We start from the raw sequence: 22,836 nt of genomic DNA on the forward strand, positions 1-22,836 counted from the left end.
TATTTGCTTATATGTTTTTTTTCTTTTGCCAATACGATCCCCATCCTATTCACAGGTCTCCATAGACATCTCCCTGTAAGTGTTATACTTGTTACAAAGAACTGTGTCAGAACAGCCACAGTCTCCCTTGGGAGGCATTTGATCACTCTTCTTATCTAGGTCACTTAAAATCTTCAAAGCCCAGCTGTACCTGGGTATTAATGCTCTTTCAGAACCATATGTTTCCTTTCTGCACAAAACCCATGTAAGGGGGACACTTACATAAAATCTTGCTGCAAATTGTTGCTACGTGCTCCTTCTGTAGGGGATAAAGGGTAAGGGACAAGCAGCAGTACATGATTTTATTCAACCCATGAAAGACATAAGAAATCCTATAGGACACCTAAACATGGTTAGGTTTTTTTTTCTTGCCTTCTTCAAACCCTCCCCCAAAGAAATGGAAAATACTGCTTGCAAATAACCCCTGTCTGTTCAGCTAAGTAGAAGTCCAGGCAGTACTTTTAGAACCAGAAGTTGTTTTTTGCTTTATGTGTTCCTCAGTTAAGAATTCAGAATGTAACATATTATGCTATTATTGCTACACACAGCATACAGACACATGATGTCTACCTGAAAAAAGAAAATTAGATGACACATCTATCCCATTCTGCGGCATTTTTAGACACATTCTACATATGACTTTGGCCTATTGGCTTCTCCTACTTTGCACAAGCAAATATGCCATCATTATTAGTAGAAACTCAGCTAAGTAAAGGCAATATACAACAGGCAGGCACAAGAGGATAATTTATATTCATTTTCAAAGTTGTCTGATTTCCTGGGTTTGTTCATCCCTTGAGTATTGTTCTCCTATTCTGTGAATTTCCTTAGAACTTTACCAAGCTATTACTAAGGTGAGAGGAAAATATTCCTTCTACAAACAAATGGGAAAACAGGAACAATCTTTAAAAACCACCTGTAAACCTTGTTCATACAAATACAGCTGAATTAAAAGTGTTCCATTAATTATTCATAAGATTACAGAAAACTGGCATGTACAAATCAGGTGATGGTGCTCCTCTTTTCTTTGGGTTGACAAGGGCATGTAAGAGTAAATATATGTACCACAGTAACTAGCAGTGTCTGGTAAATACAGTGAAGTTATTGAATGAAGAATAATATCTGGGGAGGGGTGAATTTGCTTCTTCTGGTGATTGGCTGTATGTCAAATGCATAGCCCAATTTATGAGTAACTTCAGCACTGCTGCTGCAAAAAATGGAAGACAGCATTGTCACTCTGAGTAGGTGATAGAAGATGAATTTGTTCTTTCTAAAACACTTGCAACAGACCACAAAGAAAAAAATTAGCTTATGATATTGGAGAGGGAAGCAGTTAAAAAGAAAGCACATCACAAGCTAGCAATAAAGTCTCTGAAAATGTCTCAAGATGCTTTAATATTAGGCCTGCAGAAGTAGTTAAGGTAAAACCTACAGGGCTCTTACAAGAGTTGTTTCCTTACTAGTCTCTTTCTATTCAATGTTAGGCAGAAAACATGTGAAGAACAAAAATGTGTCTTGACTGAAAATAGCAGAAAATACTCTTCTCTTGTTCCCTCTAGTGAAGGCCAACTGAGTTCAAAGGGCAAGTAGCTGGTTGCTAAAGCATGCTAATGAGACTCAGAGAAACACAAACTGAGAGAAGAGGTGCTGGGAGTACGTACTGTAGGTTAGAAGTGGAATAATTCTAAAATAATGCTATATACCAGAGCAGAAATGTTTGTCACTGGTGCATGTTAGGTGTGTGAACAGATAATTATTATTTGTAGAGTAGTATGACAATGAATTGTGAAGAGAAAAGCAGTGTCTCTTATTTTGACGTTCTTTGCACGGTAAAAGACCTATGGCAAAGAAAATGCAAATTCAAGCTGAAAATTATATGGAGGTTCATACAACTTCTGTAATCAACTCCCCCAGAAATTCATCAGTCTCGAGATTGGTGTTATTCATCACTGTACTCCTTCAGAGATGCTCATATAAGAGATGACATCAACGTGAATGAGATTCTATGTGTTATATTTAATTTTATCATATTCACTTAGATTCTTAGCTATGACCTTGAATTTGGTTGTATTTTAATACAATTCACCAGATAGAAGTTGAGCTTCTAGAGCATCAGATTTGTCATGAGATGTCAGATGTCTGCATCAAGTAGGATGACAAGTAACTGAGAAATGACATTGGTGCTATCCTAATTTTAAATCCAACAAAAGAATAAAATTCCTTGCAACCAGGACAGGATCAGGATACTTATATACAACTTTTCCTCCTTGCTACTGGACTACTATTCCACTGCTATGCTGAATGATATGATTTTTCTTAGCATGTTTTCTACGCAATTGAAATTGTTCAGATCCAAGTCGTGTAAATCAGTCTAAAGTTTTATTCTGGTGGAATACCAATATGTTCTCAGAATTTACAGAACTCAGTGAGAACTAAGCAGATAAATACCTTTGATCAGGTGATCGGGTAAAAGGCGCAGCACAATGCTCAGACAGAGATGCTTTCAGAAGTTGCAGTAGAAGACATAATTTAAAAATAACATCCCTTACTTAGAGATGTGCTCATATGAAAACACAGGAAGGCAAGAGCAGAGTCTATTTCTGTTTCGTTCACAGTGTAGATACCACAGTTATAACATTTCATAAACGCCCAAGACAGATGGTACGTATGTTTTTTGAATAATAAGATAACCAGAAACTTATCTATTGAATGGGGTGAATCCAATACCATGTAATCCACCTTAATCTTTGGCTTCAGGTTCACAGGAAACCTTCCCTCTGAACAGTTGCAGAGCTTGTGATTTATTGCCACTGTCACAATGATGTGCACAGATCACCAGACTAAGTGTGTTTTGCAGTGACTACTCGCAAGTGTTGGTATTTTTGCTTTGTTCCTGCAAACACTATGTCTTCTGTCTTCTACCAAGATCTATGTGTTTTCTTTAAGTGTCAGTGTGCTGCAGTACACATTCAAACTGTCACCACTGCAGAACAGTGTCTCCAGCCACTGCGAGGTCACTCACAATAAGAGGAACATCATCACTTTTGGCTGCATGAGCAGACACGAAGCTTGATTTCATTAATTTGATTTTAATATTCACTGCTATTTATTTGTTCCAGTGTCTGGTCACTGCTTTATTCATTCTATTTGTTTGTCCTTAAGGTCCAGGCAAAGATTTGGAGGAGGAATATCACACTACGTTTGTGTGAGAAATCACCTCATTTTTTTCAGAGAAATTCTCTGGGCTTCTGTAGCATGGCAGTGAGACCAATGAATAGGTGCTCCAGCTGCTTGGGCAGTTGGCTTGAAGATAAGTGCAGTGGGTTTGAGAACATCCTTGATCATTATTCATTAAGCAATGGTCTTTTTAATGTGTTCTCGTTTTCAAATCTCAGTAGTGGTGCAGATGGTTCCGAGGAAGAGTTTGCACTGCTGTAATAAAATGAACAGATTTGCAGAGATGTTTAGTGTGCCAGGAGAGATCTCTATTAATGGCACTTGCAGTTAATCTTCAAAATTTAGCCTGTGTGCATTGTTAAGAAATTTTCTTAGAAGTAAAAAGTAGAGTTCTTTAACTAAAAAAAAAATAATAAACACCAAGCTTTATTTTCGTTTTTGTTGAATTCTCTCTTGCTGCTCCTACATTTGGAGAGCCAGTGAACAGCTCCCAAGAAACCACAGCGCTGAATAAGAACCAGCCTCATAACTGCTTGGGTGCTTTTTACACGCAGATGGTGGGTAAATTGATTGGTTGGCTAGAGAGCAAGTGAGCTCTCAAACCTGCCAGTGTGTAACAAGAAAAAAAAAGCAGTAGGTTATACTGAGCAGAGTAATTGTCCTGTGGCTGTTAACATGGTGCACGCTGCCATTGCAGCACTGCAGATCACTGCATGACCAACCTCAGGACAGGTACTGCCCAGGTCACCTCCAGGAAAACACTCCTTAGAAACAGTGTTTCCAACACTCATCAAATGCATGGACCAGACCACACTACCAGACCCTCACATGGTATAAAAGGGTGACTTCAATGTGGCCTTGTTACTTTATGCCAGCTGAATCCACCTGATCCTAACATGGTCCTGCTTTTCCTTTCAAAGCTCCAAGCAAACGTGTTAAATAATAAGAGGCAAACAAAGGGAAAGGATAGAGAGTACATTAAAATATAACTTCATTTCGTATTTTTGCTGGTTTATTTTTAGAACATGATAGGAAGTAGTAATATTTCAGTATTAGAGAGTACTAATGCGATGACTAATTTTAAACTGGACAAATAAAATTTTACGACAGTATTGTACATAATTCTGTTATTTTAATGTCTAAAAATAATCAAGAGAAATATTACATAAACCAGGAAAATGTTATATAAACTGCCATAATAGCAAAAGGTGATTTAAGTCTATTTACTTTACTGGACAAAATCTTTAGCAGTGCATTATTTATGTTATTTTTTTTCTTAAAACCAAGGGACTGACCCCCATTACACCCCACAACTCAAACCCAAAACTTTGTGCTGTCTGTCAATGGAAGAATAGCAAGTTGCTTAATCCTCCCCATTTTCTCTTTAGCTATTCATTCTTTCTCCAGGATTAAAGGCCTTATGCAATTTGATAGTGTAACATCAGGAATGCCATAAAGGCAGTTTTATTTTTATACTGGGGCAATTAAAAAAAAATGGTCTACTCACAGCAAATTTGGAGCCAGATCATCTATGCCAAAAGTAGCAATGACTGCAGTGTATAAAAGAAGCTAGAATTGATTGTGTCTTCTCTGAAGCAGAGGACAGAAAATTGCTTATATGATATAAAAATCTGGTTTGTAGCAAGATCTTTGATCTGCATGTGAATTCTTATTGCTTATAAATAACTGAGTAAAATCTAAAAAACTCTTGACACTGGTTAGTAAAAGAATATAGATGATTTTAAATCCTTTATGTAATCAATACAGTAAAAAAATACATGCTTGATATTCGAAACCACCTGTATCTAGAATGAACAGATCTGTTCTTTATTTTGCATTAGATGGTCTTGAAAGAAACTAAAGTGTTTTATATCCTTCATTTCCATATACCTGAAGGAATGACATATTTGAAATTTTTATCACATTGAGAATATTGGTCCACATTAATATAAAATATTTTAAATACGGCAAAGTTGTATTTGGGATACCCAGTCAGACATATATTGTCTGAAGTCAGGCTTTCAGAAATGGAAAAATTTTTAAAATTTTGGCTCAAGAGTTCCTGTAAGTGGATTTTTATATCTCTCACGTATTTCTTTTTTTTTAATATATAACTGACTCTTCATGCACACACACTTAATGGGAGGGCTCTACCTTACTGGAATGTTACCAGTGGGACCTCTGCTGTTTTTTCAAAATTAAAAATTCAGTGACTGAAAGACGGGACCTTGCAGATTCTTAACAGCATGAAGAGCTTTTGTTCCCGATTTCACAGTATTCATACTGGATTTTTGGAATTTTGCAGATGCACACTGTAACCCAGTGCCATGTTTTGAATCTAACCAAATACCTGCAGTAGGATAGGATACCATGGCACCAGGGTATGGCATGAGCTAATTACTTCTGACATCAAATCCACACCGTAGGACCCAGTCCTTCAGCCTGCTGAGCTCCAGCTGATTCTTTCACCAGGTGTAGTCCCAGATACACGAGAAAGTTCCCTGCAGCACCAAACCTTTTGCTATTAGGTTTAGCTATCATTTTGAGTCAGCTTTTAATTTCTTAATTCCCACCTGTTAGGCTTCATGTGTGTATCTTAAGCTTTATGATCTATCAGAATGTTACAAGAGAGAGGTATAAAAATAACTGTATAATCATTTGGGAAACAGATCTGCAATCTGCACCACAATTTCACATAGTTTTCTCTACACTGGAATTACAGGAACATTTGGGATGTATTAATACTGATAGATATTGAGCACTTAGAGGTCTAAAACCATAAATTCAAATTTGATTCCTTCATCTATGCTGTAAAAGTCTTGTTTATAATTTTTTAACATTTTTACTCTTTGTTTTTATTTTATCTTTTATTTGGACAGGACAGTGGAATGAGTAGCTTGTAGTCCTTAATTTCTTTTTGTTGTTTGTATTTAGTTCCAATTCTTTGTGGCCCAGAAAAGAGCAATACTTGAACAGTACTAACATTTCTGGATTGCTTTATTAAAACTTTGTCAAAAAAAACCCCCAAACTAATTAAAATCAGACAGTGTGATTTTTAAAAATTTGATTAATTAGCATAAACAATATCCCTATAATAAGCTCCACTGACATTTTTGGTCTTCTTTTCATAGTAGATTACTGTATTCTTGACTCCAATTATAGTAAATCCTATTACATTAATTTTCATTGTACTGGTAATCGGATTAAAATAGTATAGCATTAAGAGTCATACACATTGTAATGAAAACAGCTTTATACATTCTAATGAGAGCAACTTTCTTCTTGAAAATCAAAAATGGTTTTCATATTTGTAACAAGTGTGCAAATACACAACTAGAGACATAAACCAGTCTTGAACTAGGATTCTAACCAATTTCAACACATTCATGAAACATCCAGCTGGCCTTCAGACTTATGAATGTGGAAACATTCCTATCTGCATTTAATGAAAGATATTAATGATGTTAAAAATGCTCTGACTTTATAAATTTCCTATTCATATTATATTATAAATAAATGATAATTAGAAATTTATATTTATAATATAAAACTAAATTATAAAATGAAGCATGTGTGTAATTCTTGGCAGGAGAAACTCCTTAAATTTTAGTAGTACTCTCTGTCTGATGTTCTTATCCTCATGTGTACAGCTACCACGCACAAAACTCACTACTCAACTGAAAAAAATGTGAAGAAAATGTAAGGAAGTAGACTTTCTAGACAACTGAGCACAGTGGTATGAATTGGTCCTCATTCTAAATTTTTCACAGTGGTTCTATAACACATCTAACACAACAATTCAGAAGGCCATATTTTTTTCTCAGCCTCCAATATTCTGAATTTTTGTTTTTCAGAATTCCACCCCCTTTCTTCAGGGAACCATCATTATTCCCCGCTTTTCATAATCTTCCATTTTCTTTTAATTGTTGTGTGCTCGGAGGCTTCCCCATTGGCCATAACATCTAAAAATTAAAGCTATTAACAACTCTACACCCAAAATCACAGCAAGGTCTGATCACACTTCACCTCAGAGTTCCATAGTTTCGCAGTTCTAACAGTACACAGTTGGCAGGACTAATTAATTAGATCTTTGTGTACTAAGATTGTGATGTGTTGCAGATGGCAATGTATTTCTTAGAATCTTTTCTGGGAAGTGATGTTACTTACGCTTCTTTTTCTTCTGCATCTCACATTGAAATTGTATGCTTGGTGATTTCTTCCCTCCAGTAGTTTTCTACATGAATAAGCCGTATCAGAGAGCACTAATGGAATTCATGCATATGCTTATTTTTTTCTACATTAAGCTTATTTTATCCTGTGAGAGGGTCATGCTTGTCAGGCATAATGTGATATTTGGATAATTTTGACTTAGGGTGGTTTTCCTTTTTTTTTTTTTTTTTAAAGGGGTAAAATCTTAGTATTACAAGTTTGCAAGAAATGGGTAAATGTCAAAGCACTGGACAGTGCCTGTACAAGTCCAATTTGTTCTAACCTGAATTCTTCACTTCAATAGTATTCTTATTTTTACAGTAACCTAAAATTTGCTTGTAAGAGTATAAAGCAGCTGCATGTCAGACCTGTAGAACTATTTGTACAGGAAACCATTTCCAAATAGCCCTGACTGTAGTGAAACAGGGATATTTGCTTGCAAGTTTCTTATAAATATTTCAATTGCTTAATCTAGAAAACCATTTCTTCTTGATAATCCATAGTAAAATAAAAGTTATTTATTCTGTGAATAAATTTTCTTAAGATCTTCTTTGTCTTCTGAGAAAACAAGGTGAACAATCTTTTCTTCCAAAAGCAAAATTATTTACCTCTTTCTATTTTGGCAGCTCAAATAAATGACCAGGATGAACTATTTCAGGGAATGAAAGTCAGTTCTAAATGACTGTGTCAGTTCATTTATTAGACCCATTAGACCCTACTTAGACCCACAGTTGTTTGCCACCACTCAAGCCAGCCTGTCATGAAGACACTTTAAAGAAATATGAAAACTTCCCCTTCTGTAGATGGTCAATTATGCAGTACAGTGTGATAGGAAAATTCTTTCAAGTGTTTTGGTGTATTTTTTATGATGGTGCTGTATTTATCTCTCTCACTATATCTATCATTTTCACTTAACATGGAGTTTATGGAAACAGCAGTATTAGACCAGAAAAAACCTTTGCATTATATACAATAAATACATTAATGTGAGTACAGAGAAGCCCTGGTAGATCAGAAAAAGTCACAGAATTATGTATTTTAAGTGCAGATAGGAAACACACAAGCACACACACATTTTATTTGCTTTTGAGGAGAGAGAAAATAGCACCCAGAGTCATTGCATCCGACACACTTGTGGATTCTAAGGAAATCTTTTGCTTTTGACAGATATGATATCTTTTTTTTCCTTTCTGGAAAAAAAATGGGAGATGTATGAAGCTTACACATGATAGATTGAAATGGCAAGAAAGTCTGTTACAGTAGCTTTGACATAAATCTTTATTAATATTATTACTATAATTGAGTAATTGTATAAATTCACATTACTAACAACTACTGCAGAAAAAAAAACCCTCCTTGGTAAACAGGAACTTTTGGATTAAATTAGAGATGGAGATCAGTTATCTAATGTCATGTTTTAATGACACTACTGTATTGTATCAGTCTCTGGAACACCGACACTTTACCAACTGAACTGTGTAATAATATGTTCTCAAATCATATTAAATACCACAGAAGCATAGAATAGGACATATGTATCAAGATTTTTTTATCAATCATTGGAGTACAAGTCAGTAAGGGGAACAGGTTTGTCCTAGGAATAAACACAATATTAATTCTTCAGCATACACAGTAGCACAGTGTTGAGAGCTCCATGGAATGGATGGTGTAAGGTTATGAGAAGTCTCTGTTATATGCAGAGTAAAGCTAAAATTAAGACTATCCTAAAATGCAAATAAAAGATTCTATTTATTATGTCATAAAATCAGCAACAAGTTTACTTAATGTTTGATTTAGCTCTAATAAATTTTGAACTTGAGTGCTTGAACTGTGTCATTAAGGTCTAATCTGCCATCAAAAGTTGCTGATGTGATCATTACATTACTAATAAGGATGTCAGTTATTCTGGTAAGAATGATTTTTTTTCTTTTTACCAAACAGTGTTAGATTTGTTGAACAAAATAAGCTACATCAGCAAATAAAGAGTATTTTTGCTTGTTCACCAGCACAGCTATGCCAGTTAGGAGTGTAGTTTCTTTTTCCTCACATTATTGCAGAAAAATGACATTATCTGAAGTAACTTAAGCACAGCCAAGACTTTTAAAAGTGCACTTCTGTAGTGTCTCCCAGGAGACTTTTGAGTCAGACTTAAATGTCCCTTCCTCCTGTGAGCACAGTTAAGACTGAAGTGACACAGGTGAGAGTTTGAAAAGGATGTCACCTAGTGACAACTGGCACTGCAGAGTAGTGTGAAGGGCTAACAATAAAGGAAAGCAAGAGAAGGTTCCAAAATCCCTGTTCCAGTGACAGGCTTACTGATCTCAAATCTAAAACCAGCAGGGGCAGGATAATGCTGCAAAATCTTGCTTTGCACTCCCTGGAATCTGATATATATTCTACCAACATTAAAACGGGAAAAATGAGAGTCACAACTTAGGATGAAAGTAGCTTTACACCACAATTACACTCCCTTATTCTTAGTGGCTGATGAGAGCTCCCAAAGTACAACTGCCTCAGTGGCATCCTCTAAGTCACAGTCAGTCAGCCTCCTGCTGCTGAAAACAGCCTAAAACCACCATGGCATGGGCCAAGACTCCATCACACACACTGGTGTTAAACTCCACCTTCTCGGGATCCACCCATGTGTCTTGTAGATACACCACTGTCCTATTGAAAAAACAAGTATGAGTGGAGTTTATGCCAAGCACACATCCATTCAAGTGCAGCAGTCATACATAATATCCTAAACTTGTCTGAAAGAGCAGTCTGTTCCTCTGAACCAAGAAGTGCATGGGAAGGTCATTCAGGGGACAGGCTTCAGAAGAGGTCGGGACATCACAGTTTGTAAGCAATATATAGATTACACAGTTCTGAGGTGAAGTCTGCAGTTAAGTTACCTAAGGAAATAAAGTTAAGAAATTAGTATGGTTCTGCTTGGTTTTGTACTGAAAAAAAATCCCTTGGAACAACTATATCAACTTGGAGTAATCTAACTGAACTGAAATAATTTTTAAAACATATGCTAGGTTCAAAAAACGTAAACAACTTCCATCTTTCTGCAGTGAAGGAGAGTGTTAGACAGAACAGGTTTGCATTGAGAACAGTAAATATCATCAGACTGCTTCTCTTGCAGGGATATCTGCTGTATAAATTTTGGTCTTACCTTGGCAAATGGGTCCACGCAGGCCTTAGAGATAAAATATGGGGATGTCTGGATGCTTACCCTAATCTGGAAATTGCTGATTGACTCCTGTTAAAAATAGGATGTTCATCTGAAAGGCAAGAAAGACGGGATCTTTTTACTCTTTCAGCGTATGTATACAACATTGGTGCTTAAACAAGATGTTATGAAAGCCAACATATAATGAAGCCATTGGTGCTTAGAGCTAAGAAGGAACAGGTACAAGGGAAACAGAAATAATGCCAATTAAAATTAGAGAATAAAACGTCTTCATTAATGTCTGATTTTCGTCTCTGTAATGCACATCAAGAAGTACAGAAAATGATACATAAAATGTACAAAAGTTAATTTGTTAGTGCCAGATTGATAGAGTATAATCATTGAGAACTATAGAGCTAAATTTGGAATAAATGTAATTATTTAGCAAATTTAAATAGATTTAGGAATTCCTGGTGAATTAAGAATAGGAATCGTATTATAAAGCAGTCAAATAAAGACTTCAGTATACACCCATGCTCCATTGTAAGTTTTTACACAACGTATGGTTGCCATATTTCTTAACTCTTTCATATATAAATACTTAAAATAAATTTATGTCCCAAACCTTCTACTGTAAAAATGAAGAACAATGTTTTGGGACTCTCTAATACAGAGTCCTTTTACAAGGTAAAGAACTCTGAAAGCTTACCTGCTTCTTCCAGGTTGATCAGCTTTCAAATGAACTTTGCTTCCCTCTTATCCTTAGATTGCCTGATCTACAACATTTTTACCACTACAACCAGATTAAGACTAGATTTTTCTTTCCAGAATTTCTATATGAGATGTATTTTTCTGACTGGTGGGTATAACACTCAAATGTGATATTCAAACAAATACAGTCTCATAATTCTTTTAGTTAGCATTACCTAGCATATCAAGGTGTATATTGTATTTTTAATAGGATTGTAATTGAATGTAAATGACTATTTCAATTACAATAGCATTCATCAGTAGCTAGCATTCTGATGTCAAGAATAAAATTCAGCCCACACTTACTATCTTGTAACTTTTGTGGGCAAGAGCAGTTTTTTCAGTCAGCTAACGATGACTAGATACGCAGAAGGAAAAAAGCAATGTGTTTGTTTACAAGTTTTGATTTTAAGTCAAAGTAAGATCCTTAGAGGTTTCAAAACTGCTTTGATGTTCTGTCTATAAAAGATATAGACTTTCCAATTAGTATACTACTAGCATTGCTTAAGTACAAAAATTAATGTCTCCTTCCTTTATCTTCGTAATCATTTCAAGTTAGGCATCCCTCACTGCTTTTACTGCTTGAGCACTCTGAAGTCAAAAAACCCATTAACTGTATTGTGAGAGCTGGAGATGTACAGGCTCACACTGAACATCAAGCTGCCATTTGAATTTTTTAAATCGTTTTGTGACACAGAATTTCAGGACATTTGTGTACATCAGATTTCTTGGCTGAAAATGCAAAGCCGTCCAACTCATTAACTACAGCAATACCACTAACGTGTTTCTAATTGTGCTTATAAGTACTGTATTTATGTTCTTTACTTCCTGTGTAATGAACAGGCCTAGCTAGAATGCAGCCTACTACAGTCTTGAGGTATATATTAAACACACTCATACAAAGGAAGATAATCAGCAAAGTGCTCATCTCTGAGCCATAAAGTGACAATGCTGTGTGCATTATCTCTTCCCAGCTGACAGTGCCACCTTAGGATCCCAACTCTGGGTAAGGATTACAATTAAAGCAACTTCATGAAAAGTTGTCACTTGAGCATGGATTTGTTCATACCTGCACTCTGCAAAATATCTACGTGCTGAAACATGGTATCTCTAGTCCAAGTATTTCCCACCACTGTTGATCAATGTGTCAGCTAAGTGCTACACTTCACTTCAGAGATGTTTGTGCTGAGGGTCTCTGATCATACTGTGCCATGTGTTAGAACTTATTCCAAAAGCACTTCTCAAACACAGTGGTCTTCTGCTGCTGTTAGTGCTGAGCTTGAGGAGGAAGGCACAGAACAGATTAAAGCCGTAATGACAACTGTGTCACACCTAAGGCCATGACACACTTACATGTTCAGCTATTTGTGCTTAAGTATCCAGAAGGTGGGCACCCCCTAAAAACATTTCATACTTTTAGTTTGACTTAATCAGCATCTGATTCTCGAACACACTCCAGTTGCTTTCCTCACATGGAATTCCTTACATGGGATGCGCTGTCCTACCGGCCTCCACACCTCACCTTCACCTCACCACTGCTCTCATCTTCATCCTTAACTCACCCTCACCTCACGTCACCCCACCCTCCTGCTGACCCTCCCGTTCACCTTCCCGCTCCCGGGGCCGCCCCGGCAGGCGGTGAGGCGTTTGCCCCGGAGTTGGGTTATTGCTGCCCCCCAAACCGACACCGTCGGCCGGGAGGACGATTAAAATAACGCAGGGCTCCTGTGGGCGCTAATGGGATTAGAGGCGAAGCGAGGAGGCGCGGGCAGCGCTGCGGCCATGGCGCGCCTCTGATGGCGGGAGGGCAGCGCGGCGGCTGCGCCTCATGGGCGGGGGCGGGATACCCCAGGTAACCGGGGAGGGCAGCGCGGCGGGAGCGCCCCGGCGGCGGGCAGGGATGGTGGGGAAGGCCCGCTGGCGCCGGGGGCGAGGGGAGGCGGCGGCCGCCCGGAGATAGCCCAGGTGAGAAGAGGGCGAAGCGGGGGGCCTGGTCGGGAGCGGGGAGTGCGGCGCGGCGGGGGAGAGGGAGGCGCGGCGGTGGGTCGGGGGGCGAAGCACGGGGGGCTGCGAGGAAGGGAGTGCGACAGCGGGAGGAGGAGAGGAGCGCGGGCCCGGGGGAGGGCAGAGCGCGGCGGGAGGCGGAGGAGAGCGTCAGCTGGAGCGGGGATAGCGGGAGCGCGGCGGGAGGCGGAGGAGGAGAGCGTCAGCTGGGGGCAGAGATAGAGGGAGTGCGGCAGGAGGAGGAGGAGGAGAGCGTGAGCCGGGGGGGCAGAGAGAGAGGGAGCGCGGCAGGAGGAGGAGGAGGAGGAGGGGAAGAAGCTCGACGCAGGGACGGCAGATGCCTGGAAATAAAAATTTGATGATTGCATGCAGCGGCTGGAGAGACTCTGTCGGTGGCGGCGGCGGGGACGAGGCAGGGACAGGGGGGGCGACGGCAAAATGAAGTATCAGAAATACCTGACTGTCTTGCAGATGGCCATAGGGGTGACCGCCTCCAACAGGGGCAGTCTGATGCCCTTAAAGAGGAAGCTGTGGTGAGTAGGCACAAACGGGGCCGCGGGCGCTGCGGGCCGGGCCGGGCCGAACGCGGGCCGCGGCGGGACGGGCGGGCGCGGCGGCGGGGGGTCCCCGCGGACATGGGGGGCGCCGTGCCCAGGCCCGGCCTGCGGCGCCGGGCGGGCATCGCCGGGGCACAAAGTTCCCGGCGGATTCGGCGCCAGCCGTGCGGAAACGCCGGGAGGCGTTGGCGGTGCCGGCGGAGCTGTCCGCGCCCGGTCCGGCGCAGGACGCGGCCGGGAGCAGGCTCCGCTCCCGCGGGGACAGCGCTGCCGGACCCGGCACAGCGGCAATGGCAGCCCGGGCTGAGGGCGCGGGAGCGGCTCCGGCGGAGGCACCGCTTGCGTGACAGCCCGAGTGTTGCCGCCGATGTAGCGCATTGTGCTCCCGCCGCGGGCTGTGCGGAGAGCCGGGTCCGAATCCCCTGCCCCTGCTGACAGGTGCACCGAGAAAACGTGAAAAGAGAGACGCAGGTCTCATAGATTAGCGAGCGACAGAGGTAGCGCTGATCAAATATGGTCATTTTTATTTAAACCCTGCTTTTCCCCTGACTGATTCTGACTCCTTTTGTGCTTGCTAATTGTGTGCTGAACTGATTTTTCTGGATGAATCAACAACATGTTATGAAAAATGTATTAAAGTATAGTGGTGTAATGTGGGTGAGTAGGGCACCGACAGGCATATGGCACTGCAATACCCTGTCACTCGTGGGTGTGCAAGAGCCCACTGTCAGCTTGATGGGAGCAATGGTATGTGTGTCATCACCAGGACAAATCATAAGGAGAAAATACAGGAACTTGTGAAGTCAGATTTTCTGTGAAGAAGATATCAATAATAAATTTGTAATTCCTTATCAATAAAAATACCCAAGAGTGATGTTTAGTTGGCAATGGTCGTACAGTTTTCTTTCACTGGACTTACGTGTTCCTGTGAAGGAAAGTGTCACGGTGTCATTTTATTTAAACATAGTTCGCAAATAAAAATATTATCATGTCAGCAGTTGTAGGCCGTACATGAATTGTAGAGTGTGGTTTTTTTACTTTGTTTTTCCCCACATTGTCAGCTAGCATAGACGGCATCAAGAAAATGTATCAATTGAAGAAACATAATGTGAAACTAGTAAGCTCTCTGTCATTAATTCCAGATCTTGCTGTTCCTTGCAGATAGAACACAATTTGGTGAATCTGTTCATCCTGACTGTAATGAACAAAATCAAATGAAGTCTTACACAAAATATATTGCCATACAGATAAGTTTTATTACATTAATCCAAGATTTTTACAATGCATTCAGTGGTTTGACTCTGATTATATAAGCTGCATAAAGTGTACCACACCTATTTTATTCTCCCCAAATGCCACTCCTGTGTGCAGCAGTGTAAATAGTTAGGTGTTAATTATTTTAAGACGTTTAATTATTGGCTGTGTAATAATAACAGTTGTCCAGTTTCATATTTCCTGTGGCTTATTGGAAATGTTTTATTTGCTGGCATGTGTAAGGAAAGCTATCTTTATATATGTACTTACTTTCTGTAAGTCTGAAAGGACCCAATTCAGCTCCTACTTTGTCTTCAGTTGAAGTTAGATCAGCTGTATGTTGTCCTGTTTCATGGTGAGATTCTGTGCTTTTTGAGGTATAGCAAAACGTTATAGTGGATCCATACTAATACTTGTCACAAGCATTGCATTTCATAACATTTCTAGCTTGATATCATGTTGCTGCAATGCAATGCTGTATGAAGATTTAGTTGACTAAAAGTATTAAAAAAAATAAGGTAGACTTTTTGTAATTTCAGGGAGATGTATGAATTATTTGAGCATTTTAAAGTATGTCTCTGGGATATTCTTATTAATAGTGACATGATATAATGTATTCACATTTTCTTTGAGAACTTTAATAGCATTAGGCATTATCTGTTTGGATAGAATTTATGCTTATGGATGAAATACTATTTTCTGATGCATTTAGAGAAATGCTTAAAGAAACTTTGTCATGTTATTTTTTTCTTACTTGTGTGTAGTCTCTATCCAATAATACATTAACAAATCTGAATATTAGAGAGAAGGATATACTGCTGTTAGTAAAATCAGTGAGATATTGGTGTATATTTCCAACACTTAAACCAATAGTTGATTTCAGTACTATATAACTGGAAATTTCAAAAATACCTAAAGAAAACATATAAGTCAAGTTAGTCCATGGTCAGAGGATGCTTTTCCCTCTATTTTTATTTGCTTATCTTTAAAAATTGACAACATTGTGTTTAACCAATCATATTTGTAAGCTTTTTGATGTGTTAATGTGTGTGACTGGAAGCAAAGACATAATTTAATAAAAAAGGGTTAAAATACTCATGTTTTTGTTGGTGGAGATAATCCACCTGAATCCTACTAAAAGAAAATGAAAAAGGTAACAGCAATGTTTTATTTCTTTAGAGAGCATCTGTCACTCCAATTTTCTCCTGCTCTTCCCCCAAAAATTTAAGTCCTGTTCTGCATGAAAGCAGAGCTACAAATGAAAACACAAAAGATGTACACCGGGTGTCTCACGATGGGTTAAGAATAAATGTTTATTAAGTAGCAGAGAATAAACCAGGTGACTGAACAAACAGAAGGAAGCTGTGGCACAGGCTTGCAGCGGGAAGTGGAGGAGACAGAAACTTGCTTTATGTGGAGCTGATCATTTTCTGATGAGGTTTACTTGGGGCAGTAGAGTTTTGGACTCAGGGAGGGAGGAAGCTGCTGGAGTCCTGAACTGCTGATTCAGACCCTTCCCTGTGTGTGTACAGTGTTGTAACCTAATATGTAGGAACCTAATTGAGATGAATAGGATGTTTTTAATCCTCTTGCTGGAGGGACAGTATTTTGATACAAACCCCATCATCATAACGCTGCTAGTACAGGTAGAGTGCAGCAGTGACTAACATCTGCAAAGGTGATCAAGAAAAACTGACAACTGACCTGGGAGGACCTTAAAATAGTAAATTGTCATAAATATTTACTGAAATCCCAATACGTGCAACCTGAGTCCTTTTACAACAGGGAAATGCTAAATCACGTTATTAAGGGGAGCTACACAGGTAGACCATAATTTCTTGTCACACTGAATATTACGTTTCTCTGCTGCAAGGAGAAGATGTGCAGGCAAATAAACAAACAAATGAAAAAGAAAAGCAATAACAAAGCCCCCAACAGGATATCTTAGCAACTCTAATAGTTCTTCTCACTAATATTCCCTTCTGTTTCTTAAACATTTGCCTTTACTTTGAAAGACTTCCTCTGCTTTGGATTACACCCCTGCTGCTCCCCTTGGTGCAGGGGAGTGCAGAGTCATGAAATAAGGCAAAAAACTTGTTTAGTGATAAGTTTTCATTGTGGAGATTATGGAAATGGCTGAAACTATTCCATATTTACATTCTTTTAAGAATGATTGGCAGTTGTCTGAGGCAATCTAGGTTACAGAAAGAATGCAGATGCAGTGCACTACAGAGTTTGAATTTTGACAGGATCCAGTTCCCATTTGGTGCTACTGTTAAAAGCATGTGTGATATAGTAGCTGGGATGTTAAATGAGAGCTGCTTCTTGTAAGATACTGCACAGGCACAGTTATTTTCAAGAGTAGGAGTAAACTTACTTGAAATCAGTGAAGAGTAACCAGCATGTCTGGAATGAAGCACTGATCTGAAAGCTTCGTTGTTTCAGAGTCTTTGTATTCAGGCTGAGGCTTGGCTGTAGAAGCCTAGGCTTATAATGAAGGATGTCTGTTTTATCATTAGGACCATCCCTAGGGAGAAAAGTGCCATTGTTTGTTTATGTTCTAAGTAGTGTCATATTTAGTAGAATCAAATAATGGAAAATGTCACCTTAATATAGGAGGTAGCAAACATCAAAGATTGATCTTCTTGGTGTCTCTACAGAACTTTGTGGAAAAATACAGAGCCTCAGAATGGGTATTTTCCATTCTTGACTACTGGTTCCAGCTAATATTTGTTTGAAATGGGGAAAAAAAATTGAGTTTAGACCATTGTAAGGATTTATTCACGTTGCAAGTTAATTAGTACTTTTTTTTCCTGATGGAGGCAGGATACTGTGCTTAGGACCCACATATTTGCAGAGGTGCACAAGAAATTCAGCATAGCAGCTGACTGCTCAGCGTGGCCAGCCATTGTTTCAAATTTCCCTTTTATTTTCCCAAACAAATATTAATATTGAGGATGTATAATTGTTAGGATTTCCAGTCGCATAAGTGGGAGTGAATTCCAGCTTTTCCAGCCTTCTGTTTGAGCCAGAAGCCAGACTGATCACATTAAGCTGAGCCCAGCCTGTGTCTTCACTTTCTGTAGTTCTGAGGAAGACTGGCTTCTAGTGGGAGGGCAAATAATTATGGGCATTTTATGCATCTTTCAACTGACATCTGTGTAGCTACCAGACGTAGAAGTTTCTAAGTTAGACTTTGATATTGCTACAAGTATCTAAATGCTTTTTTAAGCATTTCGATACTTAAATTTTTTAAGCATTTCATATACTACAGACAACTTGTAGTATATGAAAAGTGTAATAATTATGTCACCCTTAGAAGTCTTGTGGAGGCTGTGGAGTTGACAAAACCTTGTCCACTGTGCGTTAACTGTACCGTTAACGCTACACTTGAAAAACAAATACAGAAAATGTGTCGTTTCAAGACTTGTTTTTTATACATGCTGATGCTGACTTTTATAAATTGTTCAGAACTCAGAACAAGAAGGGAATTTTTTAAGTTCTTGAAAAATTTTTCAATCTAACTGGTCTGTCTAGAAAATAAGATGACGTTAGTCATTTCAGACATAATTTAACTACAAAAACATGTTAGATCATATTGGAAGTTGTAAATAGTAATTATGTGCAAGTAGAAGATAAAGATAGTTTTATTAATAAATCCCTGTCATATACAGACCATCCAATGATGTTATAATGTGTATTAAGTTGTTAGCCCTTGATGTGATGCTGCACCTTGAAGTCACTGTTGCAGAGCATTTTGTTAGCCCAGCGTGTTTGTCAGTGGAATACAGATGCTGAAAGTTTAAGGTTTTTGCTTATTTTACAAACTAGAGAAATAATTTGGAGTCATGGTTATGTAATGTGATATATGATCAGGAACCAGTCAAGGTCAATGAAACTGTTATAAGAATTGTGGATAATAAATAAGGGCCTCCGATTCCATGTGGGATTTGCAAAATGGTTCAATTTCACTTGACTATAATTTCCGAAAGTTAATGAATTGGGGTATCTGATTTTAGAATTCCTGTGATGAGCTCCATTAAAAAGGTGTTATGTTTCCAGAACATTAAACATATTATTTGAACAGAAACAACACATTTGAAGCAAGGCATCAGGAACTGTTCACTCCTTTCAAGGATCTTGATGCTATATTCTGCTTTTTAAAGCCCTAGACTTCCTAGGCTTTTGTTCAAGTAGTTGATGGGCTGCAGGTATTTTAAAGGGATCTCTTACAAATCATTCTACTTTAGCCCATGATAATTCCTCTATGCTCCTCATGCGTGTATTACAGTCAATGACTTGGCAATTCACTTCTTAATTTGCTATTAATATTGTATTAATTTGTATTAAGCAACACAAGTAAAAGTTTGAAGGAAGGAGGTAATCAAATATAGTAAATTTCATTGATAATTTTTTAAACTTAAGGTTCGGATACCAGAACCATGGAGTATTGCATTATAGTTTCAGTATTCATTTAAAAAGAATAAACTTTGTTTCTCAGATTACAGTGAATACTTCGAGAACACAAAACATGATTCAAAAGTAAGAAGGATTTAAAAAAGCTGGCTTTCAGATTTTTGAATCATTTAATTCCAAGTCAATCTCAAAACACTTTGGACCTTGTCTGATGAATTTGGACTCACTGAAGCTGACACTTGGGTTTATCTTGCAACCCTATGGTCTTAACTTTTGAGGAGTATTGATTGTGGAAATCTCTAGTGTTTGACAGATTTCCTGTTGCAGTACTGCACGAGTGTTGCTGGCAATGGATTCCTGAGAGTTTCATTGCTGCACCTGCTATTCTGCCAAGATGGGGGGGAACTGCCCAGAGTCTGTCTCAGGGCTGTTATTGCTTGGCTTTGCTAAAACTGGAGGAGTATCTGAGGCAGCTGATATTACTGGAGCAGCTGATATTTCATTTGTTTGCACTTGTCCCAAAGTTTCCTCATCAACCATAGAGTCAAAACCCCATGAGTGTCAATATGATTATCTTACCTCAGATCCTTCTTTTGGTGTACACATAGTGCAAAGCTTCCCGATTCCCAGTAATGATATTGATTGAATTTTTTGTTGGTTGGTTAAATAATACTTTTTTTTCTAGTAAAGATAGCTAGGAATTAATGATTTTATAAAGAATTGAAGGGAATCTTTCAATTGTGATATTTTTTCTCACAAAATTATATTTTGAAAGTTAAATGCAACTTTAAAAACATTTTTCTGTATCTCAGAAGCTAATAAGTAACAGCCATAACTCAGTCTCCAGCAGAACGAAATGATGGCTGGATTCCAGAAGCAACAAGTTCATTTTTTTCAAGTGGCTTTAAAGGGTGAAGCTTATAAGTATAAGGGCCTTCAAAACGTACCATTAATGTAGTTATTTGTTAAAACTCTATGACTTTGATTAGCCTGTTCTTCTAACTTGTTTGTTGGGTTTTTTTTCGTTTCATTAAGTCTTTTAAGTATCAGGAAACATTAAAAAAACTGCAACTTAAAGAAATGTACATTTGTAGGTAAGACCCTAGAATAAGTGGTTTGAAATGTAGTTCAAAATAAGGAAAAGCCAAGTGCAGCTTAGAGCTGTTAAACTCTTCTAGTAAGGAAGAAGTCTAATGTACCATATATTTAATTCATCAGAGGTGCATGTGAAGATTAGTTAACCCAAATTATAAGCAATGGAATAGGCAGCCCTCAAAGATTTTCTGATTTTTCTGGACCCAGAGCACAGAGTATGTACAGTTAGGTACCTTTGCATTAACTTCATCAGAGATGTTTGGAGAGCTCAGCAACAGAAGACAGTGATACAATAGGAATGTACTATCACTGTAAATGTCACTGTCTGTGGAACAAGGTTGAGTCTGAGGAGTTGTCTTTCTGTGGACATTTGTCTTGGTAATGCTTTAAGACATTTAGCAGGGAAACTTGTGTTTTTGATATTTCTGTTGTTACCAATATGTTGCTGTAGTAGCCAGGGCGTATTTCTCAGAATTTAATCCTTATATGATTATACCAAAAAATCTTGTGGAGTTTCAGCAGGAGGTTTATAATGTAATTAAAATTTCTCAATATTATAGATACGTTTTCAGGTAGAAATTTTTATTTATCCTTGCAGCTTAAAGTTTCCAGGAAAATAACCCAAGGGGAAAAAGCCATCTAAACCAAATCACTATGTTATCAAGAGAACTTACAGCAAGCAGTTAGTGTGTGTCAGTGTGCATGTGTAAAAGCCCCAAAAAATCAGGCATCTGAAAATGAAATGCTGATTTGGTAGTCACAGCAGTTCAACAAAAAAATGAAAGGCTTTATCTTTATAAATTGAATAAGAGATTTGAAAATATTTGTTTTAATTTTCACCTTTGGATATTGCAACTTCTTCTCCCTAGCCACCTGCTATCCTAACCGTGGCACTGTGTAGCCTCAGGAGTTTCACTGATCAAACAAGTGTATTCAGAATGTGGTTATTGTATCTTGTGCTTGCAATTTTGTATTTCAAGTGTTAAGCCAGTTTTTGAAGTCTTTTATGGCTGCAGTTGAGAAATTATATGAAACAAGTGTCAATCTGGACATTCAGAATTTTATGTTTGTAGGTAATTCTTGGTGAATATAGTTGCTGGAATACAGTTTTCCTTTTTCTAACATGGTGTCAGTCTGACTAGAGACTATTTTGCATTTCAGATACTGACCTGAGAAACCCTAATACACTTGGTTAATTGTTAACCCCACTTAATTCTCCTCATTAGCAACTTCCAACAAGCTCCTTGAAATATGGATTGCTTACTCCAAATATTTTAGTAACTGACTCCCCTTAGGACTATGTGTAGGTTTCAATGTGACGAAAGCCCTTATAAAGTGTAGTTCCTTAATATATTGCCCCTATAATTTTACCAGATGCTATTATTTTCATTATTGTTTGTTGTTACTCATTACTAGAACAGCTGAAGTACCATTAGCACTCAAACTGGAAGAGGTCAAAAGCCAAACACTGCCAGGCTCTTAGTGATTTAACTGACACGTATCACAGAACTCGAGTTTCCACTGAAGTAGCAGAGAAAAATATTCCTTTTAATTTTTCAGAAGTTAAATATATTATTCTGTAATCTATCTTTTGTCTGATTCTTCTCACTTTTGTACAAACAAGACAACTACAGCATGTTTTTGACAAAATCTGCAAGTGATCTGGACTTGATGGGATCTAGGCTTTTGTGGACTCGTTTTGGCACCTAGTGATTGAAAGCTGAAGCTTGGAGTGGCATTCCTTCTGTGTGTAGCATGACAATGTGTTTTTCTTTGTAATTTTTTTACTTAAGCAAAGGTGTTCAATAAGAATGTATATCCCTTGTCTGATACATGGCTCTTTTTGTTTGGCAGGGTAACTCCATCTTCTGAAAATCCCAATGGTGCTACCTGTAGTGTAAGTCAGGGAAAGCCCTCTTTAAGAAGAATAAAAGGGAGAATACACAGAAGCAAAAGTCTCGATAGCATTGATTTCTGTGAATTCACTGTAAGTACCACATCTTTTACATTTATCCTAGATGAAGTTATGAGAATCTTGTTAATAAAGCAGTTTCCTTCTTGCATTGAGTTTACCTATTTGTCAGATTAGAAAAGATATTCTACTTAATAATGTTTTAGTTGTGTTTCTACACTGCCAGATGTTAAGAGCAGAAATGTTGCTTGTATTTAGTATTA

The 22,836-nt window shown here is 38.2% G+C and overlaps 1 protein-coding gene and 1 long non-coding RNA gene across 4 annotated transcripts in view; one reads left to right on the forward strand and one right to left on the reverse strand.

Annotated features, from left to right (window-relative positions):
• Window positions 1-9,895: 9,895 nt before the first annotated feature.
• On the reverse strand, window positions 9,896-13,853 carry LOC113977866. The gene is made up of 3 exons (XR_003537427.1): window positions 13,796-13,853; window positions 10,589-10,697; window positions 9,896-10,322 (listed from the first exon to the last, which is right to left on the reverse strand). It is a non-coding gene; the product is annotated as an uncharacterized LOC113977866 (long non-coding RNA).
• TJP1 (tight junction protein 1) overlaps window positions 13,063-22,836 on the forward strand; it is a 165,966-nt gene continuing 156,192 nt past the window's right edge. Inside the window, exons 1-3 of one of the 3 annotated variants that reach the window (XM_027704367.1) lie at window positions 13,063-13,187; window positions 13,712-13,872; window positions 22,516-22,648. In XM_027704367.1, the coding sequence (XP_027560168.1) occupies window positions 13,164-13,187; window positions 13,712-13,872; window positions 22,516-22,648 (318 nt within the window). In that variant the 5' untranslated portion in view covers window positions 13,063-13,163. Of the gene's footprint in view, window positions 13,188-13,284; window positions 13,301-13,711; window positions 13,873-22,515; window positions 22,649-22,836 lie in introns of those variants that run through there. The other 2 variants (XM_027704368.1, XM_027704369.1) reach the window with 2 other exon arrangements.

This window comes from Neopelma chrysocephalum, unplaced genomic scaffold (genome assembly GCF_003984885.1).
Source record: "Neopelma chrysocephalum unplaced genomic scaffold, ASM398488v2 Primary Assembly neopelma1_274, whole genome shotgun sequence".
In the NCBI taxonomy this organism is placed as follows: Eukaryota; Metazoa; Chordata; class Aves; order Passeriformes; family Pipridae; genus Neopelma; species Neopelma chrysocephalum.